General features: G+C 49.6%; 2 protein-coding genes across 5 annotated transcripts; one reads left to right on the top strand and one right to left on the bottom strand.

Annotated features, from left to right (window-relative positions):
* The first annotated feature begins 9,644 nt into the window (after window positions 1-9,644).
* On the top strand, window positions 9,645-17,023 carry HOPX (HOP homeobox). 4 transcript variants are annotated; one of them, XM_058025271.1, is made up of 3 exons: window positions 9,645-9,736; window positions 14,141-14,316; window positions 16,583-17,023. In XM_058025271.1, exons 2-3 carry the CDS (start codon window positions 14,173-14,175, stop codon window positions 16,658-16,660), a joined length of 222 nt encoding a protein of 73 aa, XP_057881254.1. In that variant the 5' UTR covers window positions 9,645-9,736; window positions 14,141-14,172; the 3' UTR covers window positions 16,661-17,023. The 4 variants fall into 4 exon arrangements, with proteins under 4 accessions (XP_057881254.1, XP_057881252.1, XP_057881251.1 ...); XM_058025269.1 differs by lacking the exon at window positions 9,645-9,736 and adding an exon at window positions 13,780-13,875; XM_058025268.1 differs by lacking the exon at window positions 9,645-9,736 and adding an exon at window positions 13,840-13,920.
* Window positions 17,024-18,867: 1,844 nt separating this feature from the next.
* On the bottom strand, window positions 18,868-21,487 carry SPMAP2L (sperm microtubule associated protein 2 like). Its single transcript, XM_058025146.1, has 3 exons — window positions 21,407-21,487; window positions 19,563-19,738; window positions 18,868-18,976 (listed from the first exon to the last, which is right to left on the bottom strand). Exons 1-3 carry the CDS (start codon window positions 21,419-21,421, stop codon window positions 18,868-18,870), a joined length of 300 nt encoding a protein of 99 aa, XP_057881129.1. The 5' UTR covers window positions 21,422-21,487.
* Window positions 21,488-22,310: the final 823 nt, after the last annotated feature.

Genomic DNA, 22,310 nt, shown 5'->3' with positions numbered 1-22,310 from the left:
GCCAAGCAGCACCTGCTCTCCCCCTGGCCCAGACCATGGCTTTGTCAGGCTTTGCTGGGCAGCAGCAGTGCAGGCAGAGATGTACAGCACATTTCATGCCTGAGGAACATTCTTGGGTCAGTGACTTCAGGTTTGAAAAACAATAATGTTTTTGCCTTACAGTTCCTTTAAAGGGTCGAAACTATCCTTACCTTCCAGCACATGCCTGCTTTCATTTTCTCTGAGCAAAGATTAATCACTGGAGGGCTGGAAGCAAAAAAAAAAAAAAAAAACCAACCAAAAACATTAGTGTATCCCAGTTGGGTGTTTATGAAGGTTTATAGCTCAAAAAGATGGTGAATTTCAGTATGATGGGTTTAATTTTTTTACGTCAAAACTGTACATTACATTTAAGACTATGTTGAGAGCATATCCAAACACTTCTTGAACTCAGACAGTCTTGGTGCTTCCTGGGGAACCTGTTTCAGTGTCTAACTCCCCTTTTCCTAAGATCCACCCCAAACCTCTCCTGGCACAGATTCACAGCATAACTTAGAATAATATTAACATAATAATAACAGCTTCACAGCATAATTCATTATACAGTGTTATAGAATGATGTTACTGTAATCTTTAGACATCAACAGCCTCATGGCAATAATTCCACACGTGTGTGAGGCTAACAAGGAGTAATGCCAGCTGAATGGCATGGTCATGAATTGTGAACCAAGAAAGGATCTCTTTTTCTGTCTGAGCTCAGGTGGTTGAACAGTATTTTGATTGATTAGGATTTTATTATATTTTCTAGCTTCACAGGAGCAGCACAGCCCTGATCTCACTGGGAGGAGAATGTGCAGCCATCCATATAGATCAAAGGAAGGTCAGAAGATGTCTTACTGCCTTTTGCTAATGAAACGTGCAGATGAATGGCTTTTTTTCCCTGGCTGAATTGCAAGAACAGCTTTTTTTTTTTTTTTTTTTTTTTTTTTTTTTTTTTTTTTTTTTTTTTTTTTTTTACTGATTAAATTCTCAACTTTCCCTCCTGTGGAATTTTAATTGTTTTTAAATTGTCCAGGAAAAATATTTTTAAAAGTTGCTTGAACTCCACATACCGTCGCTCAGCAGGCACAGTGCCCAGTTTAGCTGGGGTAGTTTGGAAGTCCTCAGGCACCCTTTGAAGGGAATGCAGGATTTCTCCTCCAGGAGGAGGTGTAACTGCTCAGTAGCACTGGTATCTGGAGGAAAAGAGAAGTCTCTCCTGGGTGACACAGCACCACGAGCAAGAGCAGAAGGGAGAGCCATGACTGAATCCTGTGGGAGACAGTCCGTACTGGGAGCTTGGACCTGTGGATTTGCAGCTCGCTCTCTAGGCGGCAGCATTTGTTTTCTTTTAAAGCTCCTTTTGTGTTCTCAGTAGGGTGTAGGAAAGGCTTTTTATTCATCGTTATCGTTTCAATGCATAAACGTTTTTGGGAGCTGTTTATTTTCAACTGTATTGTATTATTAGTGTCAGTGATACTCGGTCAGTCTCATTTACTTGGCAAAGCTAACTTGCTTTTTCCTGATCATTGAATGCAAGTGGTTTTTTGGAGGAGACTCCATGGCACACAATTTGGTAGAAACGTTATTCTGTGGGCAGATGACTCACAGATGAAGCTGTGGCACTCATTGCCATGTGTAGGACTGCACTGGCTCCTATCTTAGCTTTGTGATTTCTGAGCTGGTCACATAGCAACTGCTTCATTTTCTTAATGAAAAACATCTAAACATCTATAGGTTTCTGGGAATTCTTAGCTAGATAACTTCAGAGAAAACCCCCAACTTTTCTCTGTAAAAGTGCCTCGTCTTTACATTGAGGAAAAATTAACCTCTTTTAAGTGCTTCTTCAGTCAACTGGTGAGAAATTATGCAAGAATCTGGTACCTGTGTTTAATTTTACCTTTTAAGCAATTCTGAATATTTCTTCCTGACATTAGGAGTTGACCTAAAACTGTTCTTACATAAACTAGTCTACTCCAGCTTCCCCAGTGAAAAATCCTACTGTGAAGCACTCTGGAGCAGAGAATAGCGCTGGGGCTGAGGTCTTTAGCTTGTCAAGTAACATCTGGTGTCACTGTAGATTTTGTGGGATATTGTAGCAAGCCCTAAACTGCTGCTCTGGAAGGGCCTGGATTTCCTGGAAGTCCTTTCTTATCTGCCAGTCTCCTCCAAATATTTTGGATATCCAGCAATTTGCGGATGCGTGTAAATGGAGACTTGAAGTGAACCCTCTCTATTCATTTGAAGGGGATCTGTCAAAGAGGAGTGTAGGAGAGGCTTCTGTAGGAGGCTTTGGGGCTGTTGTACCCTAGCTATCTGCACGCACACCCTCACCTTCTGGCAAGCTTTGGGAAACTCCAAGTAGCTTGCTTCTCTCTGAATTTCTAAAAATCAGCTTTGCATTTACATGGGATTCATAGCTTTTCTTGCCCCACAGTGTTTCTGCCTTCACTAGGCCTGTGGCAGGGGACATAAATGCAGCTGGGTGCACAGAGATGTAGTGAAATGTGAGGCTGTGAATGGGGGTCACAGCAATGACTAAGTTTATCTGCCAAGAATCACAGAATCGTGTCGGTTGGAAAAGACCTTTAAGATCATCAACTCTATACCTAATGTGCCAAGTCCCACTAAGCTGTGTCATCAAATGTAAATCCTGACAATAAAGCAAAATGCAAATTGTGTCCCTGGTGCTTTCTCTGACTATCAGCTTACCCTTTGCCCAGAGGGTGCACTCAATCCCCTTGGCCAGATCATTAATAAAGACATTAAACAGGACTGGCCCCAACACCAATCCCTGAGGAACCCCACAAGTGGCCATCCAGCAGCTGATGTAACTCCATTCACCAACACTCTCTGGGTTGTGCCACACAGACAGTTTTTTACATGTGCACCCATCCATGCCATGATCAGCCAGTTTCTCCAGGAGAATTTAGGGATCTGCAACCATAGCCAAAGTTTAAAACTTGACTATCTATGGAGAATTAGATAATATTCATGTCAGAATAAAATAGGACAAGGCAATAAGCAAATTACCTCCATGGATCAGCTAAAGTAAAGACTTCCTAAACTCTGGGCATAAGGATCTGTAAACTCCTAGCACTACCTGTTGCTATGTGACTGAGTCACAAAAAAAGAGCAAAAACCTGCATATTCTGGGGACTTCTTCCACTCCTTCGCAAAGAAAGAAGGATATCCGTTTAAAAAGTCAGAAGAGGAAAAGGAGGTTTTTAACTCTGAAAAGAAAACTGTTTGGGCTCATGAGGAGGGAAAAAAACATTTTTGGTTTTCTGACAAACATTGCCTTTAGACTCTTCCATACACCAGTAAGGCAAATACCCCACATATAAGTAATAATTGGGTTAGAATAGGGATCTTGTATACATGCAAAAATTTTGTTAAATACCAGCAAAAGTTTCTTTCCCATGAGGAACTCTGGAACAGGAACATGTAGAGGTTTTAGGAACCTTCTTCAAGATGTCCACAATTCTGCTGCTCACCATCCTAAGCTACCTGATCTAGAAGGCCCTGCTTGGAGCAGGAGGTTGGACTAGAGACTGGAGAGGTCGTTTCCACCTCATTTATTCTGCAGTTTGCAATAGCAACGGGCAATTTGCAACCAGCACCTGCACTGCCCAAAGTCGGGTGTTATCAGAACCACCAGAACCACCCCAACAGGTCTGACTGCTTATGAGAAAGCACCTCAGTTATCTGGAGTGCTGTGTGTAGGTGCACAGCAGAAAAATGCCTCTGAGCCTTCTGCTTAACTTCCCATCTCTTGCATTCAATTTCCTTGGGTGAAAGCATCATTAAATGTTTAGGGTCAACAGTCTGCCATTGGGGATTGATAAGAGTACCTAATTCAGAACAGATAAAACACTTTCAGAGCCTCAAGAAAGCCTCCAGGTCTTCACAAATGACAGGACTGAAAAACGTCTGGCAGAGACCAGCAGGCTGTGAGCAGTTACACACCAGGTGTCTCCCGTGTGTCCCTATCCCAGGTCACCAACATTTCCAGTGCAACAGCAGGCTGGGCACAGAGAGCAGAGCTGGTCCCTTCTGTGTTTTATTTTATTTTCCCCATGGCCCATATGTGCCATGGTCGGGCACACAAGTCAGCAAAGCCATTTCTATGCACAGAACAGGTGAATGGGCAGCAGAGGTTAGAATTAGAATCTTACTAAAAGAATAGCTGCTAAGTGAAGGGTATTTCAAGGGAAGCAGGCACTGGAAACCCCTGACAGTCTGCTCCAGCGTTCCCTTGCCATGCAGACAGGCCTGTGCTGGACAGCAGGAGTAGCTCAGGGGACACAGCCCTCCAGTGGGCTCCCTGAGCTCAGCCCTGCTGTGCCCACCCCACTGAGCTTGCTTTCTGCAGGAAACATGGTCCTACGTAAAGCCCTCCCTGGAGAAGATCTCACTAGCCAGGACTAGGCCTAGGATGAGAAAGAGCCTTTGAAGAAGGGAGAGAAGCCCACCCAGAGAAGGCAGCCAGACTGGCTGTATGTAGCAGCAGCCAGCCCAGAGACTGGCACACAGACACTTGGAGCAACATGAGAGCAATCCCACGCCGGTGCCAGAAGCCTTCCTCCTGCTTCAAAGGGCCTCAGATTGGCAGTGAGCCTCCAGAACCTGCCCTCACCAGTGATGGGAACTGGCCCCCAGCCTTGGGTGTCCCCCAAACCACTTCCCTCCAGCAGGACAAGGTGCTAAAAGACGTGCTGTGACAAGAGTGTGACTTCCCTGAGCAGTGGTGCAGGTATGGCTTAGCTCAGGTTTCCGAGGCTGTTTGTGCTTGTTTGAGCCTGCTGGGCTCTCCCATGGGTTGAGCACTCTCCAGCTGCTTGCCTGTGCAGCGCTGCACCCTGCTCCCAATCTCCTTCCCTGGAAAGCACCCCCATCCGCCAGCCCAGGCACCATACCCTGAGAGACAGGGCAAGGGCACCCTCCTACACCCTGAGCCTCTCTGCCAGGCACCCCAGACACAACCAACCTGCTCACATGGAGTGCCTGAGCCCCCAGAGCAGGAGCAGGGGGAGATCCCAGGAGCAGGGGATGTCCCACTGAGGATGACCCCTCCCTGGGGTGGTAATGAGGCTGTCAGAGCAATGAGGAAGGCATCTGTGAGTGCTTCTATTGTGCTCACTCAGCTGTCCCCAGCTGTGGCCAGCTATGCAGAGAAGACTGTGGGCAGCTAGCATCCTTTGTCAGTGCCAGCTTCCCAGGAGCTCTCTTTAGCAACCAGCTTGCTAAAAGGAACAAAAATTTTAAATTTAATTGCTTAGGGCCCTTGAAGCCACTCCCTGACACCCAGCAGGTGGAGCAGAGTCTCCATTATGTTCCTTCCTGGTTCATTGTCACTCTGTGAGCCATTCTAGCTGTCTGCCAGTGTCACAGGGCATCACAGATGTGTGTCACAGACATGGCCCATCCTGCTCATTGGCTGTGGCAATGCCCAGCAGCTGGTGGCACCAGAGCCACCCCTCCATGGGTGCCTGCCCAGACTGGTCCAACAGAAACCACGGCTGCCAGCTGCTTGGCACTGCTGCCATGAGGGGGGCACAAGGGCCAGGAACCTGTGGGCTCCCTGGCATGGGACAGCACAGGGGGAAAATTGGTCCTTGTCCCTCATGGTGAAGACTGAGCAAAGTCATGGGATGGTCAGCACCCATGCTCAGCCTTGAAGCTGGTCTTCAGGGTAGCATTTCTGCTACAACTGAGAGCAGTGGTGGCAGGCAAGTGTTTGAACAGAGCTCATCCCTGCTCTGGGGAGGGATAAAGTCCCTTGAAGTATTTGATCACTGAAGTATTTGAGTCAGGAGCTCCAAAAGCTCTCTAGGCAGCTTCAGCCTAGAGATTCAGAACAGATCTCAGCAGACATTTTCCAGCCCCCATCTCCCCGACTTGCTCCCTGGAGAACGCACAGCCATCCGAGCCTGTGGAAGGGCACTCGCTCCCCGGCACATTCCTCTGGCACTGCCAGGGCAGAGGGTGGGTCTGCGGGTCTACCCTGCCCTCCCTCCCTCCTCTCACCGGTGCTGGGCCGTGTTTTGCTGGGCTGGGCACGGCGGCAGCTCCCCCGTGTGCCGGCTGTCCCTGCGTGCTGCAGCTCGCTCTGCCTACAAGCCACGGCAGCGCTGCTGAAAATCCTCCCGGCAAGGAACTGCACGGATCGGCTCCCGGTTTAGTCACTTCAAAACAATCTGGTTAGTAAGAGTGAGAGCAGGGAGGAAGACTGTAGCCCAGGCAGAGATTGCACATGGAAATACCAATGAGATGACACTGTTCTCTGAGAAGTGCTGGAACAACGGGAGGAATAATAAAACACTGCAGTTTCCATCCACACAACTGCATCCCACGGACAAAGTAAAGGCAGGAATCCTATTGGAAGGCACATCTGATTAGTATCTGTCTGGTTTGGATCCCTTCTACTGCTGAGGAGAGACAGGCTGAACCCTGCCCACGAAAACCAAAGGAAAATGCACAAAGGAGAGAGCAGAAGAGGCAGCTGCTGATCCCAGACCAGCATCCCTGCTCCAGCTGCAGGAGCCACCTGTGCCCACCTCCTCTTGCCCCTGCCCAGGGCATGGTCTGGGTAAGCACTGTGTGCTGCTGGCTCTTGGGGTGCAACCAGTGTTGCTGCTCTCCTATGGAAAAAAAGGATCAAAAGAACAATGACTCAGTCATGGTCTTGTGTGTTGGAATGCCCAACAAAGGCAATTGCCAGCTGCACCCTGAAGAACAACCAATCTCTTATGCAGTTATGGAGCAAGTGGGGTATGGAGGTAGAAGTCTCATCTGGTTAGCTGCAAGAGTTGTCCTGTGAGTCAGTACTGACTAGTTAGAAAACTCTTCTCTAACTGAATGGAAGCCAAAATATTCTGTAAAGCCTTGTTTCCAGCCACATTTTTTTTGAATTAGCGCCAGAAAACCCCAGCACATCAGGAAAAAAACCCCACTGGTAAACAGAACAGAAGATGGCTTTTGAGGTTCTCCTTTGCATTGGGATGTTCAGAGGGAGAAAGAAAGATTTTGCACTCTCTCTGCCACTTGGGTTGGGGTGCAGTATGGAAAGCATGTATTTTTTAATTCACATACTCAGAAAAAGGAAGAAAATCTCTGCTTAAGCCATAGACAAGTGGTGCTGCTGCTAAGCCTCATTTTCAGGAAAGAAAACATGGCAAAATTCAAGATAGACACATGCATGAAAAGGAGGAAACATGAACAAGTCAGAAAAGCTGTGTTAGAGCCCATTCTATCCTGATGGCTTGACAAGTTGCTTCCCCCCTCTCCTTTCCATGCTTTTTTCCATTCTGTCTCCATGCAGTGTTAAAGGGACAACAACTGGGCCAGGGTGGGCATGATCTGTGTGTTGAATGCCCACCCCATCTTCCCCCCAAAAGTGACCTCAGCCAATATCTGGCCATGGAGCAGTATGGATGATATCCAAGCCTCTGCAGGGGGGGTCCAGAGCAGTGGGGTGCTGAATGCAGCTGCAGCTGCCAACCCCTCCCTGCAATGCCACAACAAAATTGTCACATGTACATCACAACAGCTGTCCTTCTTCTCAACAGGAAGAAAGTCTCTGTGGGGATGCACCCTTCATTTTGTTTCTCTTCAATCTAATTCTGCTGACAAAGGACATCCTCTGGGACAGGATCTCTTCGTATCAGATGAGGAATAAATTCCAGCAGACTTCGACCCTCTCCCAGGAGGAGAAATGGGGTGTAAAAGATTTCAGAAAAAGGTCAGAGAAGCATTAACATGTGCCAGCCAGATGCACACAGATTTGTGACATGACTTCCACGCTGTCACTGCAGGACTCCCAGCACCTCTGGAACCATTTCAATGGGGTGTCTCAGCCTGAAACACGTCACTGCCAGTGCTCCCAGTGCAAGCCTGGGCTGGGTTCACAGGCTAAGAGAAAAGGGTTTTTCCACATTAAAGGCTTTTTCTCCTTTGACAGTAATAAACAAGGGAAGAGAGGAGCCTATCCTGTTCCTGCAGGCCACGTTACTCACATTTTGCAACTCTCGGGGCACATGCACGGAAGGAAAAAAAAAAAAAGACAGCATACAAACATAGGAAAATCTTTCTGGATCAGAACATTTTCCCATCTGTCCTGTCACTGAGACTGGCCAAGAGCAGATGCCAGAGCAGAGCACAGACATGGGGCAGATAAGCAGCAATACCCCTGAGAGCTCCCCCAAGGACGTGTCAGTATGCAGTTTGGAAACTCTGCCTGGACTCTCCCACGCGGGGGTTGAAATCCAAGGCTGATTCCTGCTGCAGGGGTCTGCTCCAGCCTCCTTGAATCCACCCTGATGCCCCCAGGCACAGCTCCTGGAGCCATCCCCTGGTCACAGTGTCCAATCTGCTTGTGCGCACCCATCGCTAGCCATGCTCCTGTTGCTTAGCACCAGTGATAAACAGGACATATTCCTCTGGCCAGGCGCCTGCCCAAGGCATGCAGGATCAAGTCTTCTCCCAAAAACCTCTCTGGCAGCCTCTGAACAGCACCATTTGGTTTATCAGGCATTGAAGCTATCCCCTGATCTTGCTTGATCAATGTCATCCTGCTAGGAAAACTGGCGCAGGTCTGCCTGTCCTTTGGCACAGATCTCTTTGCAATCCCCTTGCCTTGGCCCATGTTTCCCCCAGCATTACAAAACCTCTAAAGGATGGTCTTGGCTCACTGCTAAACATAAAGCAGGTTTCTTGCCTGGGTTTGTCCATTCCATTTCTCCCCAGGGTCAGGGCTCCATCCCTCTGGCTCCAGCCAGCTTCACAGCTTTTGCATTCTGTGCCAGTTTGAGTTTTGCTCTGGCAGATAATCTCAGCCACTGCAAGCCATACTCAATTTTTCATGAGCCCTTTCTTCAGCCTCTCTGATTTTCCAGCATCCCCTTCCAGCTGTCTACAAGCTCAGAGAAAAATCAGCCCCTCCCCACTGTACTCCAGCCCACAAGATGCCTCTTTTTAAGCTGCTGTCTAATGCTCCCAGACCACCACACTGAGAACGGCAGGCTCCTGGGCACTTCCATCGAGGAGACGGCTTTGGCAGAGGATGCCCTGCTCTCCTCCCCATCCCCAGGCAGGCTGTGCCTCTCAGGGCTGCCGCAGCAGCAGCAGCAGGACAGATCCAGGACCCAGTCCTGCCCTTACACCCAGCGTGGCGCGATCACAGGGCTGACCAAAGTGACAGCAGGCTCAGGAATGTTAAACCTGGACACATCCCTTGCAAGACGCTCGGCGAGATGAGAACCGAGCCCCGCGCAGCAGCGAGCGGGGCGGGCTCCATCCGCCCGGGCTGCTCACCGCGGCGCAGCGGGACGCGGCCCGGCCGGGCGGGACGGGCTCGGCCGCAGCTCCGCCGCACGAAGCGCAGTTTCCGCCGCACCCCGCCTGCACCTTTCCTGTAGCCCCGCAGGAAGCAGCCCCGGCCGGGGCCCCGAGCGCGGCGGGACGCGCCCCGACGGCCGGCGGGCACCGAGAGCCCGCGGAGCGCACGGCCGCGGAGCGCGGGGAGCCCTGCCAAAGGGAGCGGGTGCCAAACCTGAATTACCAGCCCAGAGAGCGGCTGTGGAGCCCGGCAGCTCCTGTGATTTGCGGCAGGTTTTTCAGGTCCCCGCCTGTCAAACACACACGCAGATACTTAAGCAGTCACCCGAGGACCTGCGGGGTTCTTGTTTTACACACCTCTGGTCCCTGCCAGCTGCAGGTAAGCACAGGCTTTGAGCCGGGCTGCTGGGGTGGGTTTGCAGTTGGGGATGGGGTATGGAGGCAGGAGCTCCCCTGTGAGTACTGATGCTGAGGAGGTCGGAGCTGCACCCAGCAGGGCAGGAGGGCTCATGCCCGGGGCAGGCAGAAGAGAGACCCCAGGCAGGGCCACCACGGCGTCCTGCCTCTGCTGCAGCAGCTGCTGTGCTCCTGTTTGCTTTGTTCCTATCCGATATTATCTTCTAAAAGACTGGACGGTAGTTTACAGGATGCGTGACAGGTGTTTTTTCCTTATTTATGGCAGGGCCCGGTTTATTTTTAAAGCCTCTGTCCCACCTTATCCTGTGCGCCATGCTGGCTGATGTTATCCACAGCCGCCCCGCAGCAGGAGGATGAGCAAAGCTCAGGATGGGACACGGCTCTGCAGCAGAGCAAGGGAGGGTAAGAGGGCTCGTTTGCATTGAGAACTGCTATTTTGATCCCTGCAGTGGCAGGAAATAGCTGCAAGCTAAAACCAGATGCAGATGCCTCCAGTCACATCCCAGCCTGACAGTGGGAGCACTGGGAAAGGGTCAAGAAGCCCAGCAGAGGCTATGGAGCCCCATCAGCTTGGCAGGAGCTACTGCTCAGAGAGATTTCCAGGAGCTTTGGGTGCAGTAAATCGTTAGAAAGCTGCACAGCCAGCCAGCTATTGTGACTACTGTTCAAAAAAGCAAAGCTGAGCAAACAGAGATCGCGTCTTTTCTGGAAAAGTGGCAGATTTCTGCCAGGATTGTAAATGCTGACTGCACTAGCAGTGCTGGACAAGCATGCTGGGATACAGAAAGATGTCCTTGCCCATTTCAGGCCAGAGCTAGGAGTCCTGCTAGTAACCCCAGGGTGTTTCTGGGGAGTTGAGTGCAACCACAGGACATGGGCAGAGTACTATATATTTATAATAAGACTTTCTCTTGCTGCAACTGGTGTCCATCAACCATTAATTTTTGTCTGCTCACTCCAAAATGGCCCTGGAGGTGCATTTTAATGCCCTATCAGCCACACTAAGAGCACCAGGTGCTGTCATGTACATAGCAATGCTGGCTGGAGCTGCCCACAGCCCAGGCCCACTTGCAAGCTTCTGCTCTCACATCGCTCTGCCTAAAACCACGACATCAGAGCCAAGTGTGAATTCCCTAGGGGTTCTTAGCTTGACACTTAGGACAAAGCAGGTATGGTGGCTTCCCTGTGACAGTGCATCTGGCATTGTCATTTCTGCCTGGGTGAGTAAACCCCGGCTGAATAACAACTGCAGCCCCGTGGCCCTGCTGAATGGCTAACATTCCCTGCACTGAAAAAGCTTTTTTTTTAATGTTGTCAAAAATTTAGGAGGAAAAAGCAGTAAGAAGTGTGCTTTTCAGCAGCTAAGCCAAACAGCTGTGAGTCTCCAAAATTCTGCCAGGCTTAAAGAAATATGAGTGAGCCAATCACCTTTCCTGTCCAGGGAGAGATGTTGGACAGTCTGAAGCCCAGCTGCATGCCTGGGCTTAAACGAGGCTCCATTTAAGTAGTGGGCAGGTGATTAGTGGTCTCAATAGGGCCAGTCTGGCCATTTAGGCACTCCTGGTGCCCTCGAGTCATGTCATATACCTCCAAATTTAGCACCCAGGAGGTGCCAAGTGCTGGAGGCCATATGCTGCACAGGGGTCATATGGCTCCTGAAAGCCTCCAGGACATAATGGAGCGATGTGGGGAGACCTGCAAAGCCCTCCAGGAGCCCCAGGGTTTTTCCCTTTTCCTGAAACCCATCTCACAACCTTGAGAGGCAAAAACTGTACTCCTTCCAGAGCAGGGGTAGAGGGGACATAAAGAAAAGCCATCAGGCACCACATCCCACATGCTGGGGCACCCTGAGCTGCCAGCAGGTAGAAGATACTGTGTCCTGTGGGGAAACGCCTCGGGAACCTGGAGATAATCAGAAGCAGAAATAGCTGTGCAGGTGAAACATGAAAGGTGAAGCATGGGCTCCCTATGCAAATCCATGCACTCACATCAATGCACATGAATGCAGCAGGCTGCAAACAGTGATTTATGAGCTGCCAAGGCATGTTGCTGCTGGTGGCCCGGGCTCGATGCATGATATAGAGGTGACGAGGATCCCTTTGTGGCTGGGCTTTCTGTGGGAAGGGCAGGTGGCCCAGTTGTGTGCTGAAAAGAGAAGAGGCAGGACTTGTGGCCTCATCTGCATTTTGGCCTCATGGAGAGCTTGGCAGCCACAGTGCTGGAGAGCAGCACCTCAATTTCAGGGGATCTCCTTCTACCCCTGCATCTTTTCCAGAGGTCTACAAACATCTAAGGTAGGTGAGCAGCATTCAGCAGACTCCTACTACCTCACATGAATGAGGAACTGAATTATGATGCCCCCTTCCTATATGGATACCTCTGAACTGAGCTGACTCCAGGAAGCCCAGGCAGCTGCAATGCACTGCAGACAAGGCCAGCTTGGCTTGCAGTCCCTGGGGTTAGAGATGGTCTTTCCTCAGTCCACCCAGGGCTGGTGGGTCATGCTGTCTGTACTGTCTACCAGCACTCTATGGCCCTCAGAGGTGCTCCAATGTTACACAACCTCTGTGTTACAATCTGTATTTACCAAGTGACTCAAGCAGAGTGGGCTGTTTCACAACCAGCCCTGGTCTATTTATAAGCCCCTACTCAAATACCAAAGGATTCTTTTATTATCAAAGCACTTTCTGCAGAGGAGGCTCAGGGGGATCTTTGTTTTATGAGGTAAAGTTCAAAGAAGAGGATCTCTCCAGCCTCTCACTGTGCCTGGCTCTTCACAAGCTGCAAGACAGTTTTGAAGCTGAGCTCCATCCTAGAAGTTCTGTCAGCAAGAGAAAGCCCTGGGGCATTCAGTACCCCAGGGTACCTAAAGGTGAGTTACCAGCCAACCAAGAAAGCAGTTGGGTTTAAACCTGTGCAGTGGGAGTGCAGCATGATGGATGTTCCAGGATTATACTCCAGAGCCAAAGGGAAAGAAAAGCTGGACTGCAGTGTGGAAGCAGGGCAGGTCTGCAGCAGATGGCCCACAGGAATCCCAAGAAGGGCCAAGGGCTCCTGGCAGCACTGGAGAACCAGCAACACCAACCAGCCGACCTGACAGAGATGGGCCAGGCAACTGGGACAGCAGGAGAGCAGATCAAGAAAGGCCACATTTTGCAACCAGCTCCTCCCCTGCCAATACCCCACAGCCTAGTTTCAAAAACACCAGAGTGATTCAGCATCAGGGGACTTGTGCATGCTGTGTGGGGGCAGTGCCTCGTGTTTTAGTTGACTGAATTAGCAAGCTCGACCCTCTGCCATGTGAAAGCAAACCTGAAGCCCAGCAGAAGAGAGGTGTGGGACTTAGCCAAGATGCATTTGCTTTGCTTGTTCTTTTGGGCCAAATCTTCCAGAGATTATGCAAAGCACAAGTGGGACAAGGGTAACTCTGGAGGAAAACATGGGCTTCTTGGTGCTGCCTTTGCTGGGAGCACCTAGGACTGACCCCAGTCAGAGGCAGCAAGTGCTCGAGCAACAGACATACACTGGGTACAGTCCTTGAGGATTTGAACACTTGCACACCAAAACCCAACCAATCAACTAACCAGTTCAGTGATGCTCAGGAGCAATAGGACTAACTGTTAATGTTTGTGGTAACATTAAATATTTCTTAAAACGGTGCACTCACCTTCTCATGGCCAGCATTATGTGATGTCCGGCCACAGTGCTAAGAGAAGGACCAGGACACAGATCCTGAGGAGGGGAAACAGGGTGGTTTCTGGATCAAAGACCATGCTCCCAGAAGATCACATATGCTCTGTTTTATCATTCCTTTGCACAAACTTGCCTGATCACTGGGAAGCAGGGGAAAAATAAATAAGCAGCATCCACTAGTTTAGATGTCAGATATTCTCCCTTCACCCAGAGGATAAATAATGTTTTTTAGCGAATGTCTTTAAATTAACCCCCTGAACATGCCCATTGCTGTGACATCACTCCTAAGTGACGCCCAGGCCTAAATAGGGCTGTAAACAGGAATCGTTCCCATGGGAGTGACACTGGCTATAAATACAGCACCAGGGGAGTGCTGAGCAGCCTGCAGCTTCCTGCCAGCTGAGGATGGTGAGACAGCTCAGCGCTGGGCATTGCTGCCGTGTGCTCGCTGCAGTGAGGAAACAAGACAGGAGTTGCTGGGGGCTGGTGCTCCCAGCTGAGCTGCCTGGCATGCCTTTGGGAAGGGAGTTGAGCCCTGCTGCAGCCAGAGGCCACAGCTGGGGCCGGGGGGGGGGGAGGTTGGTGGGGATATGGATGGCAAATCTGGGGCTCAGCAAGTGTGGCCCCACCGGCCACTCCCAGCTTGAGCAATGACACCAGCCCCTCTCCGCAGTGCCTGGCCCCATAGCCCTGCCTCAGGAGGAGATGGCCATGGAAAAGCCAGTGATTCCCACTGAGGAGCAGCTGGAGATCCTGGAATACCACTTCTGCAAGGTGAATAAGCATCCTGACCCCACCACACTGTGCCTCATCGCTGCTGAGACCGGGCTCTCCGAGGAGCAGACTCTGGTGAGTGCATGCCCCTCATCCTGCCCCTGGCACCAGCCCCGCTCCCCCTGCATGCCTCTGTGCCCCACATCTCCTGCCTGCCCTGGTCTATCATACACCTGTCTGTCCCCCAAATGCTTCCTACAGCAGCCCCTGCCCTTCTCATGCTCCCCCCACACGCCTGCACTCTTCTGTGCCCCTTGTGCTCCCTGAGTGTGCTTCCTGCACCACCGTGCACCCTGCACTCTCCTCACTGCACCCACAAGTCTCCTCTGCACCTCTGCAACCCCCAGCACACTCCTAACTGCACCCAGAGAGCTCTAATGCAACACAGCACCTCCCTGTACCCCACATCCTTCCTGCACTCCACATGTTTCTGCTCTGCAATTTACAACCCGTGCATGCTGTTCTTCCAAACTATTTCTGACAGTCTTGGATGCACAAACTACTGCTGGTTTTAATGTCTGAAGAAACTACTGTCATTTTAAAACAGATAGAGGGTAGATGCAATTCCTGCAGGATATGCTGTGGGACATGCTCAGGCTGTGCACCTTCCCCCCCTCAGCGTCCCAAAACCCCAATGTCAGGCAAGTCTGTCAGCCTCTCCAGGAGACATAGAGGCCTCCAAATATCCCTCCACAGGGACAGGCTGCCACTGCCTGGGAATGCCACCAAGCCCTGTGATCCAGCTGCCTACCTGCAGGCTACCATGGGATTCAGAAGCAAACAGCTTCTTCCCAGTTCCTTCAGGTGGCAGTGCAGCTCATTGGGATGTAGGTGTTCACTGGACCCACGGCAGCATTTATGGGTATAGAAAAGAAATCCATCCCACTGGAAAGTCAGCAGCAGTTTGCAGAGAGCTGCCAAGCCTGGCTCTCCGTCAGCAAAGCCAAATCGGCAATGCCAGCATTTAGCCTGTCCCGGGGAAAGATGCTGGAACAGCATCCATTGCACACATAGTCCTCAGCTGGAGTGGACTGTGCTTTGGTGACAGGCAGGTATCAATCACTGCTTGTTTGAGGTAGCACCCCTAAAATACCTTTTTCTCCATAGAAATGGCACTAATCCTTTTTTTTCCCCTACAGCAACTTGTAAACACAGGCCATATATGCCCAGGGCACCTCTGTAGGTGTCTTAAAATCCTCCCTGATAGCTATCTTTCCCACTAATCCAGTGTGCTCTGGAGATGGAGGTCATGTTAGGGACAGGATCAAGACTGGGGTGGTGAGCTGCAAAGTGCCTGCATTGCGTAGAACACAGGGAATCATTGCCCCTGTCATCTGGAGTGTTTTATCCTCTAGAAATAGCAGCCATTTTAATAAAAAATTCAGTATTGATGAGATGCAAAGAGGAGATTATGCTTTAGGACAGAAAGTGAAACTTTTGAGAGAAGGCTAGGCTGTCAATCGTATGGATGTGGTCAAAGGCAATGTGAGTGTGAGAGGCACTTATAGAGAGCACTGTGGTTGTATCATTATGGAGCATAATAGCTTCAAAAATAACCATGAACAAATATAGCAACAAAATGAACTGCAACAAAAGGAATCACAGGCACATTGCCAAAGAAAAGGCTGAGCTGTTCTTCCAGCACATGAGTAGTATTTCTTTTCTTTCTTTTCTTCTTAGGTAGTGTTGCTTTAACCAAATACATTTTATCTAATATTTTAAATTGTGTCTGTCTTGAAGTGGCATCAGCAGCTCTTGGAATAGGCTTCCAGATGCTAAGTTACAGCAGACATAGTGCTAAGTGCTGCTAACACAGATGTGCATATTGCCTTAAAACTAAGACAAGTTTTAAACAATTTTAAAAATTTATTTGTTCTTAAATTTGTTGGAGAGCCAATGTGCTGTACCTCTCATGCTTTCTGAAACAGGTGAGCTTTCAATTCCTGTCAAACTTTCCAAGTTTGGAACTTGGAAAGGATTTTTTTACTTCTCCAGTCATTTAAACAGACACCATCCTGCTCCTCAGCCAATCTCTTACTCTGCAAGAAAAACCTGGGCTCACAGCAATAAAAAAAAAAGACTCACCCATGCTGTCAAGGTCTGAAGTGAGCTAGAGAAATGAGTTTGAAGGAGGTGCACATGTAGGTTACAAGACTGTTCGGTCAGGAGCAACCATCCTGGCTGCCTGCACTGCCTGGGAACAGCACCTTGCCACAAGGCAGCAGCACCATGAGTTCCCCTCACCTCATCCCACGTGCTGACACCTGCACCTTTAGGAAAGTGATTTGGAGGCTTTGCTCAGCCCAGTGCACTCAGTCTCTGCTTTGTTCTTTCTCTCCAGAAATGGTTCAAGCAGCGCCTGGCGGAGTGGAGGAAGTCTGAAGGGCTGCCCTCAGAAAGCGGGTCTGTCAGGGACTAGAGGATGCTGCTGCAATCCCCTTGCCTCTTATAAAGGATGGTGAAGCTCTTCAGTGGGTTTCCTTGGGGTTCTTCTGTTGCAATAGGTTTTGTGATACAAAGTAATACTCTGCTATTTAACATAAATCTTATTTAACATGTACATAACCAGAAAAAACCAACTATATAGAAATATATATATATACACACACATGTGTGTGTATACAGCTTTTGATGGCTGATAACCTATCTTGTGATTTCAAGTCATTAACAGCAGCTGCACAAGAAAAGGCAATTTCATGCCCTTGTTCTAGGCTTGCAGAAATTTTGCCATGATATATGTTCAAATATAGAAGGAAGAAATAAAGATTCCTTTTCCTTACAATCCCCAGAGGCAAAGTGTGTGTGTGAGCTTTAAGGTGCAGATCATCCAGAGAGTAGGGCATCTGGAAAACCAGGTATGTTGTTCAAGTGGCCTGGTTTGGCTCAATGTGCCTGAATCAGCTCTGGATACTGCAAATCAAGTGCCTACACCATAATCAGACCAAGCCAAACACCCCCTGCATGCCTTTTTTTACCTTTCTGGTAAAGGTCACAAAAGAAAAGAACTCATGGGTTGTTTTGGGTTTTTTCCCAGTGCAATTACAAAAATCCAACATTTTTAAATGAGAGGAGCTGTGCTCTGTCCTGCTTGTGCTCCCTGCCCCCACGACAGGAGGCAGACTCCTTCCTCTGGAAGGGCAACACTTCTCCCAGGCAGCCTCAGTGGGCACAGTGGGTTTTCTTTTTGCCATGGGACCACCATGGGCAGCCTCATCTCCTAGGGCACCTGTGGATCCATGCATGGCAGCCCACACAACCCCACACACCTCCTAATCCCTGGGGTGGCAGAGGCTGGTGGTGCTGGGGTTCCCCCACAGCATGGGGGTTTTAGGGGGAGACCCCAGTCTCCCCTGGCCATGCTCATGCCTGAGGAATGCAGTTGCACTGGGGCTCTTGCACAAAGTCCAAACTCTCATCCATCCTGGCACAGAACAATGCCTGCTCTAAAAATAACCAGCACAATTTCCCAGTGACCTTACCTTGTTCAAAAGGCTTCAAAAGTCCTCTGCTTAGTGGATTACTGAATCAATTAATGGATCCTCTGATTAATCCCCTTCTGGTTTGTGGTCACCTGCCTGTACTCCTTTGGAAGGAGAATCAGCTTAACAAAGGGAAGATTAAAATACATTGGCTCTGAAACTGCCATATGCTTTCATTTGTGGCTTTTGTCCCTTACTGGTGAGCATCTCTCTTGCCTCAGTATCTCCAGCCTGTCACCAGTGGTTGGGCAGCCAGTGCAAAACACACTGACCCTGTAGGAAGCAGATAAAAGCATTCTCCCTTTATGTCATGCCCTGCACAGGTTGTGTTGTTCCCCTGCAATCCAGCTGCCAAACTGACTCACCCACAGACCTGACTGGAGCTCAGAATTTGGCCTGCAGACTAGCATCAATACTTGTTTTCTGCTTAGCCTTGGAAACTTGCCTTCTCTCTTACACTGAGGGGAACTCTGCTTTTTTGAGTCAGGCTCCAAAAATCCCAATGCAGAACTCTCTTATTTTGCCCAGGGCCACACAACTGAGTATCTGAACCACACAGCTTTAACCCACCTATGTAACTGGACCTGCCCGTTCTCCAGGCATTTGAGAAAACAGGCCCCAAATCCAAGCCAACTCAAGATACATTGTAGCCTTTTGCATTTCTATCTCAGTCACAAGCATAAAACTTTTGAGTGTCAGTAAGATCTTACTGACACTCCAAAGTTATGCTAAACTAAAATTTTGCTAAAACTTTAGCAAAAAATTTTAAACCCAAATTCAGGAGTTGTGTTGCATCAACTTAGTGTGTGCTTTTGAGTTCAGTTTGCCACACTTCCCTGCATGAAAGGACAGTTCCTTTGCTGCCTTCCCCCAGCAGTTGTTTCATTACTTCTTAAACTATTACAGCAAAACAATCAAGAAAGAAACTCCAGACATAACCAATCCTAGGGAGAGAGTCTTCCCACATTAAGTTGAATTCTGTCATTTTCCCTGATGACTATTCTTAAGGAATGATGACTTTATTTTAACTCCCAGAAGGCGTTCCAGCTGAGTGCTGCCTCTGCACTGTGTTCAAAGAGATTTTCCAGCCAGAGCACAGCCAGAGAGAGTGATGTTCCAAGGGGTGATGTGGGCAGATGGCAGGAGCTTAGTGCCTAATTGGTTGAGCCAGTTCTGCAAGCCGTGGAGTACAAACCGCCTTCAGAGCACTCTCTTTCACTTTGAATGCATCTGGGTTGAGTGGAGTCATACGAGGTCTGGAGGAGAGAGGGTAGGAATAGTCAATCCTGACTGCAGCAAGGCCACCTGCCAGCTGCCTGTGAGCTCCCACACCTCCACCTAAGCCTGCCCTTCCCTGTCAAGGCAGGACAAAAGGCATCACACCTCCAATGCTGTCGTCAGGAGAGGAGTATCTCTCACAGCCACTACAGCCAGGCATTCCCCCACCCTCTGTGAAACATCCTCCCAGCACTTCCTGCAGACTGGGCTGAGGTCAGCTGCAACATGCTGGGCAACAGGAGTGTATTACACTCTGCCCTTTGCCAGATGGTTGCTTTTTATAGTTGGAATTAATAACAAGTCCCAACCAGTAATTCTGCTGGAATTAAAGAGTTCCTGTTTCTTCTCTTTTGACTCATTCTACCTCAAAATGGCTTTTTAAACCGCAATCCATGTAGCATTAACTCACCCAAACATATAAAACCCAGGCATTTTGGAAGTGGAAGAGCACTTCCCAATCTTGGCCTAATCTCTCTGGCCAAACACAAATGAACAAGGTGCCATGAGCCACACAAAATGGGCTGGCAGCTGATTGTTTCCCTGGGACAGGGAAGCAGTACCTACCTTGAGGAAGGCTGGGCCAGCCCCAGAATTCTTTTTGTAGGCACCGCATGCTTGGCAGCCTCTGTGACCGGCCACTCGGGATCCCGCGGGGGCATGAAGTTCGGGTGGAGTTGTTTGGGCTTCGACAGCTCAATGGTCCGAGGGGTTGCAACTATCTTCCGAGGTGATATGGAAATCTGTGGCAGAATGGGGAGGAAGGCCTTTAGAGATGCTCCTGGCATTCGAGGGTGCTCAGCCTGCAACCAACTCAGAGTTTCCAGGTTCACAGGCACTGACCGCACACAGATGGGACACAATCATATCCTCAGCTGTGTTTGGCACCAGGCAAACTGCAGAAGAAGAAATCACTGCCTCGTCAGTCCCACAACCTGCCCTCCAGCCTCCTGTTACTCACAGCCCTTTGTCCAACCCACCCCCAGCACTGGAGATTCCAGTTAGAAACTTGTCCACCTATCCCCATTCCTACAAGTGCAGGTTAGGCACAGCTCTGCCGTTCTCTGGGGATATGTGCTGGGAGTCAGTTCATGCTCTGAATGGAGCACAAGCCCTGCTTTCCAGCTCAGGAAGCAGCTATGCCAGCCTCATGGAGGGCAGCACATCCAGGGCTGACATGAAGAGAGCCACAAGCGACTGAGCACCTGTGCCCACTCCTCTGCCAAAGTCCCATCCATGTCGGGTGATGCTGCCTTACCGGAGCCATGATAACACCAGGTTTGGTGTGTGTACTGCAGCAGGTCATCTCCCTGATCAAGGGCACTGCCAGCTTCTGCACCCGCGCCGATGCACTGGCCTTGACTGCTAAGCTGGAAACCTGGGTTGGCACCTGCACGGACCCAGAATGGGGGAGGGACGTGCAGACACAGAGCTTGTACAGCAGCCCACAGGGACATGCTCCCTCTCCACAGGGATGAACATCCCAGCACCCTCCCTCTGCATACATGGTCACTCTGGATTTTCCAGAATCCATTACTTTTTTCCACCTGAACAATTAAGTCATTTTGGTGCTATATGGATTCCCCAGCTGTTACCCACTCAGAGCCAGGAGGGGAGTGCCTGTAATGAAAGCCTGTGTAGTCAGGTAAAAGTACAGAGAAATTCCTTCCATGTTTTTTATATTCATCTTCCTGCCCAAATCAAATGACTTCCCTGCTAAGGAGAGACATTCAGATTTCAGGGTAAATTTGCTGCTATGGTTAACTGCATTCCTAAAGAAAATATGATTACTTCTCCAGCAGGGGACTTCTTCCAAAATTTTTCACAGGGTTACTGTTGCCCAGTTCTGCTCCAGCCCAGACCCCTACTTCCCAGCCCCAGAGGCTGCATCCAGAAAACCTAGTCTTTGCCATGGAAATTAGTGTAATCTGAGATTGCTCCAAGCCCTTTCACCCCTGCCAAAGCAATGACCCACCTGAAAGGAACAAGCTCAGAAATATAAATTAGGCTTCCAGCAAAATGCAGTTAAAATACACATAGTAGTTGCAATCTGGTGCCCCCTGTGTACTCAGATAGGAGCACAGCTGCCCAGCTACAAACATGACTACTCCCTAAGAGCTAAACATGCCATCTCCATCAGGTTTCTCCACTTTCCCAGAGGATGCAGCCCAGATGCCTCCCTTGGCTCTCCTGCTATACTAGGCTGCTCCAGCCTGGCTGTTTTTTGTCCCCCAGCAGGAGATTTGCAAAGACAACATTCTTCTCTGAAAAGGCAGTTTCTTCCAGTGCCATAAACTGCAGCAGAACCAGGCAGCTTCTCCCCTCCACACACTGGGCACATCCAGGGGTGGGACACAGGACAGTTTGCTGCATCCCTGCACCCTCCAAATCTCACTGAACCTCCTCCTCACCTCTCTGGGGGGCATGAAGTCTGGGTGCAGCCCCTTTGGCTGGGCAAGCTGCAGTATCCGCTTGGAAGCATTGTAGTTCTGTGCAGCCAGGGACACAGGCCACTCCGGGGTCTCACGGGATCTGGAAGCACAGAGTCATGGCACTGCCACTCACAGATGTTCTCCAATCTGGCAGCAGCTGGGCTCTCTAAGACTCACATTTGCAACAGCAGAAGGCAGCTTTATATGGTGGGCATTTCCAGTGTAGAACTCATCCCATGAGAGAATCCAGAAGTTCTAATCCCAGCAGAGACCCTGCTCTGCATTTTTGCCCTCTGTTAACCCATCCTCTGTTCCTGCATTTATTAGACACCACTGATGCCACAGGACCCAAAGCTCTACCTATAGCACCCTATAGGCTTTCTAGCCTCTCACCTTTGTTCCAGGTAAGCAGGGAGGAATTTTTTAGGCTCAGACAACTTCAGCAGCCGTTCAGAAGGGTAGCCATACTTTGGTAGCAGGGGATTCCCACCGATTACTGGTCTGCAACTGTACAAAAAGAAAAATTTTTGAGGAGGAGTACAGAAGAGCTAGCAAAAGGCAACTGACAGAGAACATGATCCTTGCAGATGGTAACCTAAGTCTGGTTAAACATCCATGCCCACTGCATGAACAAAATTTGGCACTGGTGCACATGGAAAAGCCATGAGCAAACAGGCATTTACACCTGAGATTTCCTCACTTTAAATGCTGTTGGCATCTGAAGAGTCCTCTTTTAAGCACTCTCGGTGCACTGCTTTCAAAGTCTAGGCTTTTCCTGAAGCTGTTCCACAACATCTGGCAGCATTTATGTTGGTCAGCTCTGCCAATTGGGAAACCTCTTTGTTACAATGGCTTGATAGCACCTTGTGCCCTTGTAGCTCCT

The sequence above is a fragment of the Melospiza georgiana genome, chromosome 5 (genome assembly GCF_028018845.1).
Source record: "Melospiza georgiana isolate bMelGeo1 chromosome 5, bMelGeo1.pri, whole genome shotgun sequence".
NCBI classification, from domain to species: Eukaryota; Metazoa; Chordata; class Aves; order Passeriformes; family Passerellidae; genus Melospiza; species Melospiza georgiana.
Note: the sequence above shows the minus strand (reverse complement) of the source record. Positions and strands in the feature narration are given on the sequence as shown.

What these genes read in the sequence shown, in the direction of transcription:
- HOPX (XM_058025268.1), top strand. An exon ending in TCTCCGAGGAGCAGACTCTG is followed by an intron (nt 14,317 to 16,582) that starts GTGAGTGCATGC and finishes CTTTCTCTCCAG; the next exon opens with AAATGGTTCAAGCAGCGCCT.
- SPMAP2L (XM_058025146.1), bottom strand. An exon ending in CTGGCCCAGCCTTCCTCAAG is followed by an intron (nt 18,977 to 19,562) that starts GTAGGTACTGCT and finishes TCTCTCCTCCAG; the next exon opens with ACCTCGTATGACTCCACTCA.